At 33.5% G+C, this 19991-nt stretch overlaps 1 protein-coding gene across 1 annotated transcript; it reads right to left on the bottom strand.

Moving 5' to 3' along the window:
* Positions 1-4: 4 nt before the first annotated feature.
* Positions 5-8582, bottom strand: LOC134261759 (uncharacterized; the record flags this gene model as incomplete). The annotated part of the gene is made up of 2 exons (XM_062744161.1): positions 8519-8582; positions 5-388 (listed from the first exon to the last, which is right to left on the bottom strand). Coding segments are annotated over exons 1-2 (421 nt in total), but the record flags the coding sequence as incomplete, so codon positions are not given.
* Positions 8583-19991: the final 11409 nt, after the last annotated feature.

Here is a 19991-nt window from a genome sequence, read left to right as displayed (position 1 = left end):
TGTTAAGCTAAAGGGCTCTGTAAACTCAAGGTGTGGGGTGGTACCCTCTCTTGTCCTTGCTTATCACTTGTGGTAGGCACCTCTTCACATGAAGCTGGAGGGTTCTGCAAATTCAAGGTGTGGGGTTGTGCCTTCACTTGTCCCGACTTATCACTTGTGGTAGGCTCTTCTTCCAATGAAGGTGGACCGCTCTGTGTACTCAAGGTGTGGGGTGGTACCCTCTCTTGTCCTTGCTTATCACTTGTGGTAGGCACCTCTTCACATGAAGCTGGAGGGTTCTGCAAACTCAAGGTGTGGGGTGGTGCCAATTTGTTTTTGCTCAAAGATTTAGCATATTCTACGTCTTCCATATATTTATATTTCAGATCAGCCTGCTTCTTTATTTTTTCTGAAATTAGTAATGGTGCATTCAATTTCTTGCTGTACAATATGTGAGTAATTGTATTTCTAATTTTAACTATTAAAATGAAGTTTGTTCATTTGCAAAGTTAGTAAAAATACTTTAAGAAAATACAAGGGTCCTGAGCTTTCATTAATGTTTAACATTTTTCTGCAATTTTAGAACCTGTAAAACATAAATTATCTGTCATTAACAACTCTTATTGCTTTGTTTCTCTCTAGTAATTTCATTCATCTATCATTCTTCGGGGAGAATTAGATTGAACATTTGTTTTGCTCCATCTGATAGAGACATGGTAGGACAAATTTGTATTTCGAATTATTAATTTAATTAAACACATTGCCAAGACATGATTAATGTTTGAAAACACATAAATTTAGTTGCCTGATTCCTGAAAAAAATAAAATTGTTTGGTTATATGGTCTTGAACATTTATAATACACCACAGATAGATAAGCAGTCAAGGTGACCAGACGTGTTTTTTACAGCTCCTGAAGATCTTATCTCTACTTAGCTTAACAATGGAATAATAATGAGTCTGAGTGATAATTCTAATCTTTTCAAGTCACTTTTGGACTCATTTACCGGATTTTCAAGATCATTTATATTAACTAATGATCTGCCAACGGAATCTGTGGGACTTAGTGTAAATGATGTGCCAAATTTCTTGCAAGTACAGGAAAATCAGGAAAGTGTTACAATTACTTTCGATGGCGACAAGTACCCCATCATTTTAGATCTGTTGGAGAAGAAACTCCTTTTATTCAAAGACAGCAATGAAAGGCGACATGGATCTATTTATAAGTCACAGGATAAAACTGTCACTGTTACCATCTACGAGACAACAAGCTCTCTACATATCCAAGGGGAATCGTATTTTTCTTGGTATCAGGAGTTCCTCACGGACTTGAATAAATTGGATGTAAATTTGGAAACAAATTGTAAGACTCTAGATGAAACATCTCCTCAATGCACCTCCACCCCTAAGGGTAAGACATCACAGAATTGTCATCAGTGTATTAGCAGTGCCAAACTTATTCAGGAATTGTCTGATACCGTCAAGCTTTTGTCACAAGAAGTCAGTGACCTAAAACAGCAACTAAATGGGTCAAAAAATGTCACATCGCTTGTTTCAAGAGCTACCCAAACAACTCCTAATAGGACAAAACAAAAGGAGACATCAACAGACGGACTCTTTCACATTCCACCTGGTGTATCTAGACATACCCAATGCACCCTTAAGGCTCCTACAATATCCAGTAGTACCATGACAGATGCCAGTGAAGCTCATACTAGGAGTTTTCCTACCTCGCCAGATTCAAACACCAAACATGGAACAATTCAACCTAGAAAGACCCCAATGGATAAATCCGTCCTCATCATAGGAAGTTCCATACTACAAAGGATCCGCACCAGAGGATTGTGTTCAACTGTGCAGGTCAACACAAATCGCGGGGCAAACATCTCCCATATACGGTCCAAGCTCTCAAAAATGGATGTTTCTTCATATCGTAGTGTAATCATCTTGGCTGGCGGAAATGATGCATCTAGACGACGAGACCCAGAGGCAATAGAAAATGATTTCGCAGAAGTAATCACAGATCTCAGAAATCGGAATTCTAGTATCAGTGTATTTATCTCGGAAGTATTACCAAGGCGTGATACAAACACCAGAGAAGTTAATGGAATTATTAAAAGTGTATGTGAAATGTATGGTGGTACAGTGATTCCAACTTCTAAATTCTTTGGTTGTGGAAATCCCAAACAAGAGTATTATTGGAAGGACAACATTCATCTGTCAGACAGAGGTACAGCAGACCTGCTGAAAATTTTCCATCAATACGTGAGTATCCTCAAAGTCGGAAACGTGCGTACGAATGGTGAAGAATCGGAAATACTTGGCAGTACTTCCTTCCGCCGTCCAGCCTTCTGTTATTTCTGTGGGGAAAGTGGACACATATCACGACACTGCAGACATGGAAGAAAGTTGGACTGCTGGAATTGTGGGGAACTAGGTCATAAAACCAAGCTTTGTCCGAATGGACACTAGGAAACTGGCAACGAATGTGTAGCCGACCATAGTTCCCAAACGATTCCTATTGACAACAATGTTTATTCGACTCTTAGTAGATTATGTTCAGAATGTAATAAGATCCACTGTTCATGCAAACAATGTGAATATTTTTCTCTAGATCTTGTAACAAATTCAAAAAATTTAATTACTTCACCAAATACTTCTAAATTCTCAAAACCAGACAAGAATACTCATAGATTTCATACCAAGAAGGTTTCATAATCTGCTAATCATACTATATCTAAAAATGAGAATATACATGTACAACATGTACCGAGCAATAATGGGTTTGGTTTGGTGAAAAAAGGTCTAAGATTTGGAAATCTAAACATATGCCACTTATTGCCTAAAATTGAAGAAATTAAACTATTACTTCATGACAAACAAACTGTAAATATTTTAGGACTTTGTGAAACCTTTTTGAATGATCAAGTCACTGATTCTGAATTGTATATTGAGGGTTTTGATATGGAAAGAAAAGATCGCATTCTGAGAGCAGGTGGTGGAATTATTGTCTACATTTCTAATAATATAAGATATAAACGTAGGCCTGATTTTGAAATCAGTAATATTGAAACAATTTGGCTGGAATTAAAGATTAAAAATTCTAAACCAATTTATTACTGTTCAGCATATCGTCCACCATCTGCTCCCTCCTGCTGGGCAGAGGACCTGGCTAGAGAGATTAACTGTGCCTCCTGCTGTGACGATGCAGAAATTATCTTAACAGGTGACTTTAATGTAGACTTATTCAAAGAACCCCCACAAAGTTGGACATATGCTATGGAAGAGTATGGTTTTTCACAATTAATTACAGCACCAACCAGAGTAACTAATACCTCAAGTACCCTAATAGATCACTTTTACACCAATAAACCAGATAACATGTGTGAAGTAAATATACCTTTTATAGCCATCTCTGATCACTACCCAATATGTGCCACTAGAAAAACAAAATGCATGCCGCAAAAAGGAAAACACATAGAAATCCAGTATAGAGACTTCAAAAAGTTTGATGAAAATAAATTCCTCCAAGACTTAAAAAATGTAGAATTTAACAATCTCCTCCAGATGCATGACCCTAATGAAATACTAACTGAATTCTATGAATTATTTAATAGCGTACTTGACCAGCATGCACAGGTTAAAACAAAACGAGTAAAGAGTGAAATCCGTCCTAAATGGATGACACAAGAAATAAACAATGCTAGACATTTACGGGACTTTTACCACAAAGAAGGAGACATGGAGAACTATAGAATTTATCGAAACAAAGTTAGCGTTCTTATAAACAAATCAAAATCTTCTTACTATAAAACAGCGATTGAACATAGTTCAAATCCGAAAGAAATGTGGAACTATCTTAATCAATTAACATGTAATCTTAAGAATACAACTCCATCTCATGTGTCTTCTAATGGGGAAATTGTTGACAATTTGCAGGATATTGCAAATACTTTTAATAACCACTTTACGGATGTCTCTAACAAGCTTCTTTTGGATATGCCAAAACATGATTATGATCCTAATATATTATGTAATTTTGTTAGGTCTAAGCTTGATGAGGAAACCTTGTTTAGTATTCAACAAATTGAAGAAAGTGAAGTTTTTAACATGTTAAATTCTCTAAATATCAATAAATCAGCTGGCATTGACTTTATTGGGCCGCGTCTTCTGAAAGTCACATCTAAATATATATGTAAACCTATAACTCATCTTATTAACGCTAGCATAGTAAGTGGTATTTTCCCGACAAATTTAAAACAAGCCAAAGTAACACCTATTTTTAAGAAAGGTGACAAAGCTGACCCGAATAATTATCGTCCTATTTCTATTCTACCAACTATATCTAAATTGATAGAAAAACATGTAGCTAAGCTTATAAAAAATTTCACTAATGAATTTGATCTACTAACACAATCCCAGTCGGGGTTTAGGGAACTCCATCCTGTCAAACTTCACTTACAAAACTAACAGAAAGTTGGCTCACTGCAATGGATCGTGGTGAACTAATCGGTATTACATTTATAGATTTTAGTAAAGCATTTGATTTAGTGAATCATGATATTCTTCTAGAGAAATTAACCCATTACAAATTTGACCAAACAGCTATAAAGTGGTTTAAATCATATCTTTACGATAGGACCCAGTGTGTTAAATTTGGATCATGTGTCTCCAATATTCTACCCGTCACAGCAGGAGTGCCACAAGGGTCAATTTTGGGCCCACTTTTATTTTTATTGTACATAAATGACCTTCCGTTACATGTAAACAATTCAAATATTGATATGTTTGCTGATGATGTAACTCTGTATTCTAATAATAATAATGCAAGATGTTTAGAAAATACACTAAATTCAGATCTTTGTGAGATTGAGAAATGGTGTGCTCAAAATCAAATGGTTTTAAACGTAGATAAAACAAAATGTATGTTAATGGGAACACAGCAAAGAAAATCAAAATTAGATAATCCAAATTTACAAATTTATGCCTCAGACAAAAGAATTGAAATGGTTGAAACTGAAAAAATTCTTGGTGTACATATTGATGATAAGTTACAGTATGCAAATCATATTGATTCGGTTTGTAAAACGATAAATTATAAGTTATTTACTCTTCGAAGGATTAAGAAATTTCTCCCTCTACATACCAGAAAACTATATTACAATGCTTATATTTTACCATCTATTAACTATTGTTTGACTATCTGGGGCAATGCCCCCAAACAGGACATGGACAGACTATTTAAATTACAGAAAAGGGCAGCAAGGATTATTCTTGATGCAAGTCCAGATTCTTCTTCTAAACCACTGTTTGAGAAACTTGGATGGTTAACAGTTTATGAGTTAGTTGATCTATACAAATACATATTATTATACAAAATTTTCAGTGGAACGACTCCCCAATATCTTTGTAATTTATTTGAATTTCATTCTTCTACTTCTTATAATCTTCGATCTGAAAGTAATTATGATCTAAGATTGCCGAAATTTCGTACAAACTTATTCAAGACATCTTTTCAGTATTCTGGTGTACATCTATGGAATAAACTTCCCCAACACATTAGACTCTCTCAATCTCTACGAACATTTCAGCGTAATATAGAAAATTACATCATCAGCTGTCGCACAATTATTTGAAGACAATAAGGTTTAGATATTGTATATTATATTATGATTGTTAATTAACTATACATGGACACTATATTCATAATCTTATGATTGTAATTCCTTAAACATATTAATATTATATATGATGAATTGTATTCTGTATATTTTTGTATTTGATATATATAGAAGGCCCTGGGGAAGAATAGTGCTACGCACTTACCAGGTTACCTTCTTTAAATAAAGTATTTATTATTATTATTATTATATATTATAATAATTTAATTCTCTGTCACATTTTAGTTTAACTGTTCAACCCTGCCCTTTCTCTCATAGCATGTATTAGTAGAAAACAAAAACAGTCTGGTTAATGTTAACAATTCAACATTTTTTGTATGGATGTGGAATTTATTTCTTGTGAGATAGTAGAATTTATCAGGGTTCTCCATGGGCTGTTTTATTGTGTTGGTCCCGACACAGTAAAATAAATTTTCTCGGGACACAGTAACGATTCAAATTTTACACGTGGGACACAGTAAAAAAAATTCCAACAAAGTAAGATCAGCGATTATCAGAATATCCAAACATATAAATTCTCTTTAACTGAAACTTGAATCAAACAATTCTACCGTTTTTTTAATTCTAAAAGGTAGAGCACTTAACAACTGCTTAATTAAGGCTACACCTGGCATAACAATTATCTCTTAGACTTTTGCTTGACTTTACCAATGAGACAGACACATGCTTTGTTTTCCCACTTCCGTGTAGCGGTTAATTGGAAGTCGCATTAAAATATGTCGTATGATTTTAAAAATAACATTTCTTTTCTTTAGAGCCACAGCTCTAGAATTAAATTTTACCGCACATCAAACATAAACATCGTACCAAAATCATTTAATAGTTTTAATCTTTAAGGAAGTCTTAATAGTATTTCACTATTCTAAAGTTTTTTTTCTTTTGTAATTTGGTTATTTGGACAAGAAAACTGATATAATTCAAGGCAAATTTACTTTCAAAAATGGTAAGTAGTTCGACTGTATCACCCAGAACTTTCTCTGCTTTTCAGAGCATGCGTTTTAATTTTATCATTATGTACAACCAAACCATTTGTGAAACGAATTAGTGATTATTTTTTTTAGAAAGTGTCTTCATGTATTCTTTTGTAATTATAATGAATATAAGTTGCGAAATTGATTGTGAAAATACAGTGAAATTTTAGTGCTTCGCGTAAAATCTTCAACACAGTAAAATTTCAAACGTTGGAGAGCCCTGATTTATAAAAGAAAAAAAAACCTTAATATTCGTCATAGATTTTTTTATAGATAAAAATAACTTGTGTTTGACTGATGAACAAGTTTTTTTAGAAAAATTTCCATTTCTTGGACTTAAGCTATAATGAACAAGAGGCCCAGGGGCCACAGCGCTCACCTGAGCACATCAGGCTTGAATTTACTCCACTCCCCCCCTCCAGGCGTTCCTCATTTGAACAAACTAGAATCTACACTACCTGAGGATGATTCCATATAAATATCACAAATCATAACTTTGCAGTACTTGAAAAGAAGATTTTAAAAGGTTTCCCTTATGTTCCTATGTAAAACTTTGATCCGCCATTTTGGCTCCACCCTACCCCCGGGGGTCATGATTTGAACAAACTTGAATCTACACTACCTGAGGATGATTCCACATGAGTTCAATCTTTCCTGGCCCAGTGGTTCTTGAGAAGAAGATTTTTAAAGAATTTTCCTATATATTCCTATGTAAAACTTTGATCCGCCATTTTGGCCCCACCCTACCCCCGGGGGTCATGATTTGAACAATTTTGAATCTCACTACCTGAGGATGATCCCACATGAGTTCCATCTTTCCTGGCCCAGTAGTACTTGAGAAGATTTTTAAAGATTTTTCCTATATATTCCTATGTAAAACTTTGATCCGCCATTTTGGCCCCACCCTATCCCCGGGGGTCATGATTTGTACAAACTTGAATCCACACTACCTGAGGATGATTCCACATGAGTTTCATCTTTCCTGGCCCAGTGGTTCTTGAGAAGAAGATTTTTAAAGATTTTTCCTATATATTCCTATGTAAAACTTGGGTCGGCCAATTTGGCCCCACCCTACCCCCGGGAGTCATGATTTGTACAAACTTGAATCTACACTACATGTACCTGAGGATGATTCCACATGAGTTTCATCTTTCCTGGCCCAGTGGTTCTTGAGAAGAAGATTTTTTAAAAATGCCATTAAATTTTCTCTAATTCATAATTATCTCCCCTTGGAAAAGGGCGTGATCCTTTATTGGAACAAACTTCAATCCCCTTCACCCAAGGATACTTTGTTGCAAGTTTGGTTGAAATTGGCCCAGTGGTTTTTGAGAAGAAGATGAAAATGTGAAAAGTTTACGACGACAACAACGACAATGACAACGACAATGACAACGACGACGACAGACAACGGACAAATTTTGATCAGAAAAGCTCACTTGAGCCTTCGGCTCAGGTGAGCTAAAAACCATTTTGAACAAAAAAGGAACTAATTTAAACCAAACTTATTTACTTAAACTTAAAGCAATCAAGTCTGTGTCTTTGTCACACTGAAAATCACGGAGATTGTGGCCGTTACATGTAATCCTACAGATGTGAAAAACAATTACATATTATGTGGTATACACATTTACAAAAACTTTTTTGTACATGAAGGAATATAACTATTTAACAAAGATATGAAGTTTATGAAAGTCTTACTGATGCAGTGAATTTTCAACACAAAGTAAATTTTTGTACACCTTAACATAATTATAGATAAGATTTACTGGTACTTAAAATCATATATCTTGCTTAAAATACATTCCTTTTTATAAATCAAACAGAATGTCATTAAAAACATTTTATATGAAAAAAATTGGCATCCTTTTAAATCAAATAAAATCTTTACCTTTCCTCCTCTTTCCAAAAGGAAATTTGGTACACATCGTTTTTCAAAACACTCTCCACGGCACCTGGCCACCATATTCCCGTCCAGTAAACAGTATACAATTTGGTCTGTTAAACAAAAAAAGGATACTTTAGCCATCATGATCGTCTGAGAGAAAAGGTCACCACATAATTAATCTGTATCTTTGAGTTTTTCTGCCTACATAAAGAATATGATTGTTTTCTCATAACTAAATCTAATACTTTGTGGTGCTTTTGCTGAATAACAGGTAGTAGAGAACTTGCGTAGACACATAATATTTAAAACAAATTTTACTATGTGCATGTTAAAAGTTGGAAGCAAAACTTGAATTTGTATTTCAAAATTCTGTCTTGCTAAAATCAGTTCAGTTTAATTTGTGTTATCTTTCTGTCACTCCAAAATGACTACCTGGTAGCTTACAGAACTTCAATATGAGGACATATCAATATTTCATAATTTTCAACACTTACCTTTTACATAAGTAACTTCTTCAGTCTTTCTATTTTCTAAAAAAAATTTTAAAATGCATTTATTATAAACTATCTAAAATCTGCAATCAAACTATGGAGGACCATATGGGAAAGTTTGTTTGCAAGGTATTTCTACTCAAATAAGTATTTGCATCATCCTAAATACTCCATAGGTGGTGGCAAAATTAATATTTAATTTTTCATACACTATTATAATAAAAAAAAACACTTTGCTATTAGTTTTCAATTAACTAAATTTTACTTATTTTAACTAAAACTTATTACCTTTCCTCTTCCTCCTTGTTTGAGATGGCATCTTCAGTTTCTTGAAAAGAAAAGAAAAGAACAAAGAAATTACATTAAAATCATTTTTCTTAATAATAACACTAAAATGGTTACAGATGTTTCTTATTCAATACATTAAAATGATTAAATTTTATCTCTTGTTATAGACATGATAGAGGAAAATCAATTCACTGTTTCTTTCACCTCAAAAAGCTTACTGTTTCAAAAGAATTTTTAAAGTGTGCAAACATTTATTGCAAAATTGATTGACAATGATGAAGTTCAAAAAACATCTTTTTTCTTTAAAAAAAATATTCAATTTTCTGTAAATTAAAACGGGAAATACAACAAAAAGTACAAACATTTGTTTAAGCCATATCACATTAATATTTTTAAGTAAATTTTTCATCACCAAAGTTAAAAAAAACTTCACTTCATTTCACTACTTATGTAAATTCCCTGGCAATCTCTGCAAATTACAAATTCAATTCAATGTGTTACACTTATCTCCATGGAAATTGAAACTGGTCATTTGCTTGCATATCCCAACTTACCAAAAAAATTTTTTAGGTCACCACTAAGTGACCTTAAAGTGTGACTTCTTGTACTCATGTGCAGATGTGTTGAACACATCATGCGTCATCCAAACACACAAATAAACATGTTAAACAAAGATTTATTTCAGTTTAACCTATTATGAGAGTAGGCTTTTATAGGAGTCAAGATTATGGAAAGTTGTAATTTTGATATACTTAACAAGTATCTTCACTAAAATTTATAGAAAGATTTTTAGCCCTTATTTGCCATGTAGACTTTTATTTAACATTGATTAAATGCTTTAGTGTCAAAGCTATTGTGGGTTTATTCTGTCTGCCAAAGTGGGGTCATTTTTGTCTATCAGTATGGGGATTTAATATTGTGGTTGTATTCAGTCTGTCACATTGGGTTTCTTTGTCTATCAGTATGGGGTTTTAATATTGTCAAAGACATTGTGAGCTTATTCCGTCTGTCACAGTGGGTTTGTTTGTCTATCAGTATGGGGATTATTGTCAAAGACATTGTGAGCTTATTCCATCTGTCACAGTGGGTTTCTTTGTCTATCAGTATGGGGATTATTGTCAAAGACATTGTGAGCTTATTCCGTCTGTCACAGTGGGTTTCTTTGTCTATCAGTATGGGGATTATTGTCAAAGACATTGTGAGCTTATTCCGTCTGTCACAGTGGGTTTCTTTGTCTATCAGTATGGGGATTATTGTCTGAGATTGTGAGCTTATTCCATCTGTCACAGTGGGTTTCTTTGTCTATCAGTATGGGGATTATTGTCAAAGACATTGTGAGCTTATTCCATCTGTCACAGTGGGACTTTTGGTCTGTTAGAGCCATTGTGGGCTTATGTACTGTTGACTGTCACATTGGAATTATATCTTTTATTGAGAGGTCAAACAAGCCATCCTTGTGGATCCATTTATTTTGGTATTCTATTCCTTTTATTTAATTAAGTTTTCTTTTTTGTTTTGTTTGTCACTTTGGGAATTGAATGTCTTTTATTGTGGGACTAAACTGTCTGTCTTTCTGGCTCTATTCAATCCCCCTTATATTCCTTAGACTAGATCTATTATGTTGTCTGTCATTTTGGGAATTGAATGTCTTTTATTGTGGGGCTAAACTTTCTTTCTGGCTCTATTCAATCCCCCTTATATTCCTTAGACTAGATCTATTATGTTGTCTGTCATTTTGGGAATTGAATGTCTTTTATTGTGGGGCTAAACTGTCTGTCTTTTTGGCTCTATTTAATCCCCCTTATATTCCTTAGACTAGATCTATTATGTTGTCTGTCACTTTGGGCATTGAATGTCTTTTATTGTGGGGCTAAAGTGTCTTGTCTTTCTGGCTCTATTCATTTCCCCCTTATATTCCTTAGACTAGATCTATTATGTTGTCTGTCACTTTGGGAATTGAATGTCTTTTATTGTGGGGCTAAACTGTCTGTCTTTCTGGCTCTATTCAATCCCCCTTATATTCCTTAGACTAGATCCATTATGTTGTCTGTCACTTTGGGAATTGAATGTCTTTTATTGTGGGGCTAAACTGTCTGTCTTTCTGGCTCTATTCAATCCCCCTTATATTCCTTAGACTAGATCTATTATGTTGTCTGTCACTTTGGGAATTGAATGTCTTTTATTGTGGGGCTAAACTGTCTGTCTTTCTGGCTCTATTCAATCCCCCTTATATTCCTTAGACTAGATCCATTATGTTGTCTGTCACTTTGGGAATTGAATGTCTTTTATTGTGGGGCTTAACTGTCTGTCTTTCAGGGTCTACTCATTACCCCCTTACATTTCCTTTGTTAAATCTAAGTTTTCTAATTATTTTGTCTGTCACTGTTAGAATCTAATGTCTTTTATTGTGGGGCTAAACTGTCTGTCTGTCTGGGTCTATTCATTTTTGAGTTAAAATATGTTTTCATTATCATGATAACGTCTGTTTTTGTTGGGATTTTTTTCTACTGTCTATAGCCTACTGAGCATATAAATACACAAGTTACTTAAAGTTGTTCCAGTAAAACACATGTTAAACAATTACAATCAACATAAAATATATCATCGGATTACTTTTAAATGAATATACACAAAAATAAATTCTTAACTAGAATCTATTTTCACTAAAGCAACAAAGAAGGTCTTCCGTTCTCCTCTCTTTATCTGCATGAATGAACTTTTATCTATTTTAAAAAGGCATAAAATATTTTAAATGATTCAGGAAAACAAACGGCCGTAGGTGTAACTTACCAAGATTTGATTCTCAACGTTACGTTAGACAATTTTAGTCCTAATAACATTTACAAAAATCAGTTTCAATTTTTTATCACTTTCTGTGACGACCGGAAGTGACGGAGAACGCACTTTATCCTATATCTGTTGCCCAATCTTCTTGGTGTATTATTCATATAAAAGTTTGGTGTTTTGATCTGTTACAGTTTAAGAGATCTCGTAATGTTATCTTCTCACTTTGAGGACAAGAAATCACGTGACCGGTGGTAAATTTTTGAAGAGATTTTTGAGGTTACTATAGACATTTCAGTCTGAATAACATGCCTTAAAATCATTTCAACTGCTCTTTTTATAAAAAAAAAAATATTAATGGTATAGTACATAATTAAATTTTTATTGTTTTTCTCTCATAACCGGAAGTAGTCGTTTTTGTTTCCAGTGGTACTGGCAAATTTTATAATTAAAAATAAGATGCTATAATGTATTACTAAGAAAAATTCCATAAAAAAATAAATTTTTTTATTTATTTGTTCACCTTCTGTGACGACCGGAAGCGACTGCTGACAATGTTTACCCAAATGAATTTGCCTACTCATCAAGATCTATCACTCCTATAATAATTTATCTACAAAAAATATTTATGGGAAAGAAAAATACTCATAATAGGTATTTTTCTCTTATAACCGGAAGTTGCCGTTTTTATTTCCGGTGGTAAAGACATGTTTCAAAAAAACAAATAATATGCTATAATGTGATGCAAAAAAGTTTCCATAAAGAAAAGTTGAATTTTCGATTTCTTTGATCACTTCCTGTGACGACCGGAAGTGACGGCGGACAATCTTATTCCTACTGGTTCTGTCAACTCCTCAAGATCTACCATTTGTAAAAGTTTGATGTCTTAATCTCTTACCATTTACGAGATTTAGCTATGATAAATTCTCATTTTGAGGACAGGAAATCACACGACCGGAAGTGAATTTTAAAAAGAATTAGACGTTACTGTAGATATTTGCAGTCTAGATAACAATACATACCCTAAAATCATTACAAATACTTTATCTATAAAAATATTTATTGGAAAGAAAAATATTCAAATTATGCAGATTTTCTCTTATAACCAGAAGTTGTCGTTTTTGCCCCGTTGGGACTGACATACTTCAAAACAACAAATAAGATGCAATAATGTGACGCCAAAAAGGGTTCCATGAAGAAAAATTGAAATTTTCGTTTCTTTCTTGAGGCACTCTTGTGACGACCGGAAGTGACGGCGGACTTATTCCCACTGGTTTTGTCAACTCATCAAGATCTACCATTTGTAAAAGTTTGATGTCTTAATCTATTACCATTTACGAGATCTAGCTATGATAAATTCTCATTTTGAGGACAGGAAATCACACGACCGGAAGTGAATTTTAAAAAGAATTATGACGTTACTGTAGATATTTGCAGTCTAGATAACAATACATACCCTAAAATCATTACAAATACTTGATCTTTAAAAATATTTATTGGAAAGAAAAACCTCTAAATTATGCAGTTTTTCTCTTATAACCGGAAGTTGTCGTTTTTGCTTCCGTTGGGACTGACATACTTCAAAACAACAAATAAGATGCAATAATGTGACGCCAAAAAAGGTTTTTAAAGAAAAATTGAAATTTTCGATTTCTTTGATCACTTCCTGTGACGACCGGAAGTGACGGCGGACGATGTATCCCAATGAATTTATCTACTCATTAAGATCTACCATTCCCATAATTTAGTGTCATCATCTCTTACCGTTTACGAGATCTAGCTGAAAATGTTCAAATGTTAACAGGACGACGCGACCGGAAGTGAATTTTACAAAGATATTTGGCGTTAGGTATTTGAGTTTACTCAGGTGACCCAAAAATCATTACAAATCTTTATCTATAAAAAATATTTATGGCAATCTCTGCAAATTACAAATTCAATTCAATGTGTTACACTTATCTCCATGGAAATTGAAACTTTTCATTTACTTGCATATATACTTACCAAAAACAAATTTTTAGGTCACCACTAATGTGACCTTAAAAAGTTTCATAAAGCAAAGTCATGTGCAGATGTGTTGAACACTTCCTGTGACGACCGGAACACACAAATAAACATGTTAAACAAAGATTGCCTATTTCAGTTTAGATCTATTACTCATATAAGCTTTTATAGTCTCTATGGAAGTCTTAATTTTGAGATATGACTTAACAATTAAGTATCTTCAAAAATTTAAATCGGACAAATTTTTACGCCCTTATTTGCCATGTAGACTTTTATTTAACATTGAAAAAATGCTTTAGTGTCAAAGCTATTGTGGGTTTCATGAAACTGTCTGCCAAGTGGGGTCATTTTTGTCGACAAGATTTGGGGAAAAATATTAATAATAAGAAAAACAGTCTGAATCACATAAGGTTTCTTTGTCTGAATTATGGAAGTTTTAAAAACAGTAGAATCACTATGAGCTCTTCCGTCTGTCACAGTGGGTTTCTTTGTCTAATTGTCGCCTGGGTTCAGGTCAAAATATGGCGGACGCAAAATAATTCCGTCTGTCACAGTGGGTTTCTTTGTCTATCAGTATGGGGATTATTGTCAAAGACATTGAGAGCTTATTCCGTCTGTCACAGTGGGTTTCTTTGTCTATCAGTACTGGGATTATTGTCAAAGACATTGTAGCTTATTCCGTCTGTCACAGTGGGTTTCTTTGTCTATCAGTATGGGGATTATTGTCAGAGATTGTGAGCTTATTCCATCTGTCACAGTGGGTTTCTTTGTCTATCAGTATGGGGATTATTGTCAAAGACATTGTGAGCTTATTCCATCTGTCACAGTGGGACTTTTGGTCTGTTAGAGCTAGTGCTGTGCGATATTACCGGTTAACCGGTGTATCCCGATTTTTTTCTTCACAATACGTATCGCGGTATTTTTTTGTGAATACCGGTTCAGGTTCGATATGCTATAAATTGTTATAAAAAGAGTTATTTTCCCTTTTCAAGCTTCCGAGGGGGGGGGGGGGGGGGCTGTCTTGAATATAGACTTGTAAATTACCAGATTATTTTGTAGAAAGAAGTTAGACTTATCATTTTCTTTATTTCAGTTAAGAGTGCGAATTGTTATATAAATGTCAAGGTCATTTTATGTAGAATGTAAAACATTAAAGCGGAATTAGCATTCATTTCAATAAGTGAGAAAGATGGAGGCTAGGTTTCTTACAGTTTTCAAAAAAAATGGGGGGGGGGGTATAAGATGCACACACATAATACATGTTTAAAACACTTTATTTGCTAATATCGACTCTGCAAACCAGAGAAGGTTTTCTACAGGTCCATTCCCCATCCCGGGAAAGACCTTACCTGCACAATGGCACAGTGGATTACCCGCAGCCTATTAGAGAAAATGAAATGAATATTTTTTAGTGTTTAAGGAAACGTTGAACCTACGCTTGCGAAAGTTCTGAGACATTCAAAGATATTTAATTTCTTCTTTATCAAATCATGAAACTGGTTATACGTTAAATCAGCAAATAGGGGCCTTTACTTATGCATTGAATATCACAGAAAAATATAGAAATAAAGAAAAAGAAATTTAAAAAATCGACTTTTAATCAAGGTCAAGGTCATTTGGATTTTAAGCTTATATTCCATTTACTAGATCTAGTTGTTGTCTGACCTTGACCTACTCTTCAAGGTCAAAGGTCAAAACATCTCATGCAGTTGTGAGTCATGGACATTTTCTCTACACCATGCCGTTCAAAAGGGAGGTAACTGCAATTTATCTAAGCTATCTAAATTGCGTAGAAATTGATTTGTTAGGGAAAAATCGCTATTTCCTAGATTCATTCATATTCAATGTAAATAAAATTGAAATAAACTTGCATACAAAGGAGATCATTTTGGTATTAAAATTTCGTTTATTGAGCAGGAGAATCGAGTGCTATTGACAAAAAGTGAAGAAATACCCAATACAAGCTTTAATTAATTTTCATGCTCATCAGCACCTAAATTTCAGACAGAAAAAAGATGTAGTTGTTGCCGATGCTCATTAGAATTTCATTATATACTTCAATCCCCACTGTTATTCCTTAGGACACTATTCTTTGATGTGTCATCTACTGCAATCTTTAAATTTTATGTCGATCTGTGTCGTCGTTTCAACTTTAGAAAATTTTTCTAGGTTCCTATTGATTTAAAAAAGAAAAAAATTGGGGGGGGTTATATAAGCATTTGTTAAAGTGAGAGATGTATACATCCCCACGGACTAGATCAAGCTTGATTGTGACCTTTGGGAAAGGAAAGGTCTTTTATCAAGGTCAAGGTCATTCAAAAACCTTTTAAACTCGACTTTAAAACTTGAAGCTGTATCAAGCTAAATATAAAAAAAAATAACTCTTGGGTAAGGGTCAAACTAAGGTCAAGGTCATGTGGCATATACAAGCAATTTAAATACTTGTCCAATGACCTTGACCTTTTGACCTTTGTTTTATTTCAATCCCCCTTATATTCCTTAGACTAGATCTATTATGTTGTCTGTCACTTTGGGAATTGAATGTCTTTTATTGTGGGACTAAACTGTCGGAATTTTCGATTTTTCAAATCACATCCTGTGATATTCCTTAGACTAGATCCATTATGTCTGTTGTTCACTCTTCAAGGTTTATTATTCATAAACTGTCTGTCTTGATGTGTTACCATAACCAAGATCTGGCTATATTAACTTAGACTAGATCTATTATGTTGTCTGTCACTTTGGGAATTGAAATCTTTTTTTAATAGATGTTTGTCTTACTCTAGACAATTGCAGTCTGAATTACATTCCTTAGACTAGATCTATTATGTTGTCTGTCACTTTGGATATTAATGGGAGTGTGGGGCTAAATTATGCAGTTTTTCTCTCATAACCAATCCCCGTTTTTGTTTCTGGTAGGACGGACATATATCAGAACAACCAATAAGATGCAATAATGTGATGCCGAGAAGTCTTTTATTGTGGGGCTGAAATTTTTGATTTCTTTGATCACTTCCTGTGACGACCGGAAATGACCTTTTACTAGATCTATTATGTTTTGTCACTTTGGGAATTGAATGTCTTTTATTGTGGGGCTAAACTGTCTGTCTTTCCTAATATCTCTTTGTGATAACTTCTCATATTGAGGACAGAAAATTATGTTGTCTGTCATTTTGGGAATTGAATTTTACAAAGATATTGTGGGGCTAAACTGTAGACTTAAGCAATCTATATAACATATCTAATAATAACTACAAATACTTTATGCATAAAAAATATTATGTTGAAAGAAAAATACACAAATTAATGTCTTTTATTGTGGGGCTAAACTGTCTGTCTTTTAGTTTCCGGTCTATATATTTCAAAAATATAAATAAGATTTCTAATAGATGCTATTAATGTTGTCATGCACTTTGAAAAGTTGAATGTCTTTTATTGTGGGTCTAACTTCCTGTCTTTCGGAAATGACATTCCCCCCCCCTTACCCCTTATTTGCCTTTTACTAGATCTATTATATAAGTTGTCTGTCACCTTTGGGTTTACGAGATCTTTTATTGGTAACTTCTCATTTTGAGGACAGAAATTCCCCCCCCCGGAAGTGAATTTTACAAGATATTTGACGTTACTGTAGACTTCTGCAGTCTGAATAACATATCTAAAAATCATTTCAAATACATTACGTATAAAAAATATTTATGGAGAAAAAAATACTGAAAATATGAAGTTTTTATTGTGGGGCTAACCGGAAGTTGTCTTTCTGTTTTCGGTGAGACCTTATATTCCTTTTACTAGAACATCTATTATGTGATGCAAAAAAAGTTTCATAAAAGAAAAGTTGAAATTTTCGATTTCTTTGATCGCTTCCTGTGACGACCGGAAGTGACGGCAGACAATCTTAACCCAATTACATTTCCTTTGTTAAATCTAAGATCTATTACTCATATAAGTTTGGTGTCTTAATCTCTTAACGTTTTTTAGATCTCACTGGGATAAAATATTTTTGAAAAAAGCGGAAATCGGACATATCTGACGACCGGAAGTGAATTTTGAAAAAATGAAAAAAACGCCTGGGCGTATTTTGGTTCTCCATCATCCCTGAAAATTTCATGAAAATCTGTCCAGCCATCTCTGAGAAATCTTGCCGACAACATTTGGGGAAAAAAATAATAATAATAATAAGAAAAAACAGTAGAATCACTTTTAAGGTCTTCCGTCTGAAACGGAAGACCTTAATTATCTCAAATAATATACAAGATTAGATATGTACCTTTTCATTACTGAATAATTTCATTCCACCTTCTGAAAAAACTTGTCCACTTTCTAAAGAGGATAAAAAGGAAAATGATACCAATACCTAAGATCATCATAATTATGATACTTGTCACTAATATCATCAAAAGCAAAACCTCCATTTCTCTCCCTATAAAAATCTGTGTCATTCAGAGTCTGTCGAGTGTTTCATGTCAGTCTGTCATTACGGGGATAAAATGACTAACAGAGTGGGCCTGGACAGTCAATCTAGGTTTACTGTTGAATGCCTCAACTGAGCCAATGAATTTAAATTAATTTGAAAAAGAAATACCAAATAAAAAATAAAATTAATTACATTCTTACCTTAATATCCACTAATTTCCTTTTTTTACTGCTGAATATACTTATTAATAGAAAAACCACTGAGGTTGCAAAAAAACAAAACTGCACTAAATTCCATTTGTAAAAAAAATACTAAACAACTATAACCATATATTTCAGTTTCTAAAACATCTATATCCATGTCAGAGCAAAATGCACATGCTTGAGAGAAATCAAGATCAGAATGAAATAAAATAACTGCACATGGCAAATCACAGTCCTCCATCTTGAATGTTTGTGACATGTGATCGATTACTTCCTGTTTATGGGATTAAAATAGAATTTCAATAAATCAAATAATTTTATTTAGACACAAGGCAAGGCTTAAAAAAAAATTGTTTGCAGTTGCCGACCTTTTATCTTAAGAGTGGGTCAGTAGGTAGATTTTTTTTTTTTTCATATCGATATCAAGTTTTTGTTGGATTACAAACCCCTCAGAGATTTTTATAAGATTTATTGTAGGTATAAATAAAGCTCTACTTACTTTATGCCACTTACTGACAGAAACAAAAATTTTGAAAATAGACATAAAAGTTTCAACATCCTAAAAATTTGAAACTTCATGTTCAAAAGAAAAAAAAATCAAATAATGGCTGTAAAAAAGTTTGAGTCGGGTGCATTTTTAGTGGGTCGGTAGGCAACTGCAAACAATTTTTTAATTTTAGCCCTGAATATTCTTCAAAACTAGACTGTGTTGTAATATCAAGAATGCTCCTGCAGACAGCCAAAATTTCAAATGCTACATGTACAGGGGATGACATGAGAATGTGTGAGAAAACATTTAATTCAAGAAATAATACTTGAAGCCAGCAACTAAAACACGGCGGCCATAAATCGAGGTTTTTACAAAACTTGTTATGTATCCTGTAGTTCTTTCTCTAGAATTTTCTCAGTCACAGAGCAACAGTTCAGCAGTTTAAACCGGTAATAAGAAAAAAAAAATCATGTAATATTCATGTACAGTGAAGTCGACAATTCCGGGTCACGTCAGGGTGTATAGTTGATATTTTGCAAATCTGTTCAATTTATATTTTATGAAATATATGTATTGAAAGAACAAATATTGAGTCATCCAAGCGCCTTTTCTTTTCAAAGTAGCTACACATTACCCATTTTTGTTATTATGATTTAAATTACATGAGACAATCCCTCTTATAAATGTAATGCAAAAATAATATCTCTCATATATATATGGATTCCTATACTCTAATCATATTTAATGTCATTTGTAAAAATGTATTTTTTAAAGACAGATTTATTTAGGTATTTTTAAATTC

The sequence above is a fragment of the Saccostrea cucullata genome, unplaced genomic scaffold (genome assembly GCF_032062105.1).
Source record: "Saccostrea cucullata isolate Sc308-1 unplaced genomic scaffold, CSIRO_AGI_Scuc_v1 ctg11876, whole genome shotgun sequence".
NCBI classification, from domain to species: Eukaryota; Metazoa; Mollusca; class Bivalvia; order Ostreida; family Ostreidae; genus Saccostrea; species Saccostrea cuccullata.
Note: the sequence above shows the minus strand (reverse complement) of the source record. Positions and strands in the feature narration are given on the sequence as shown.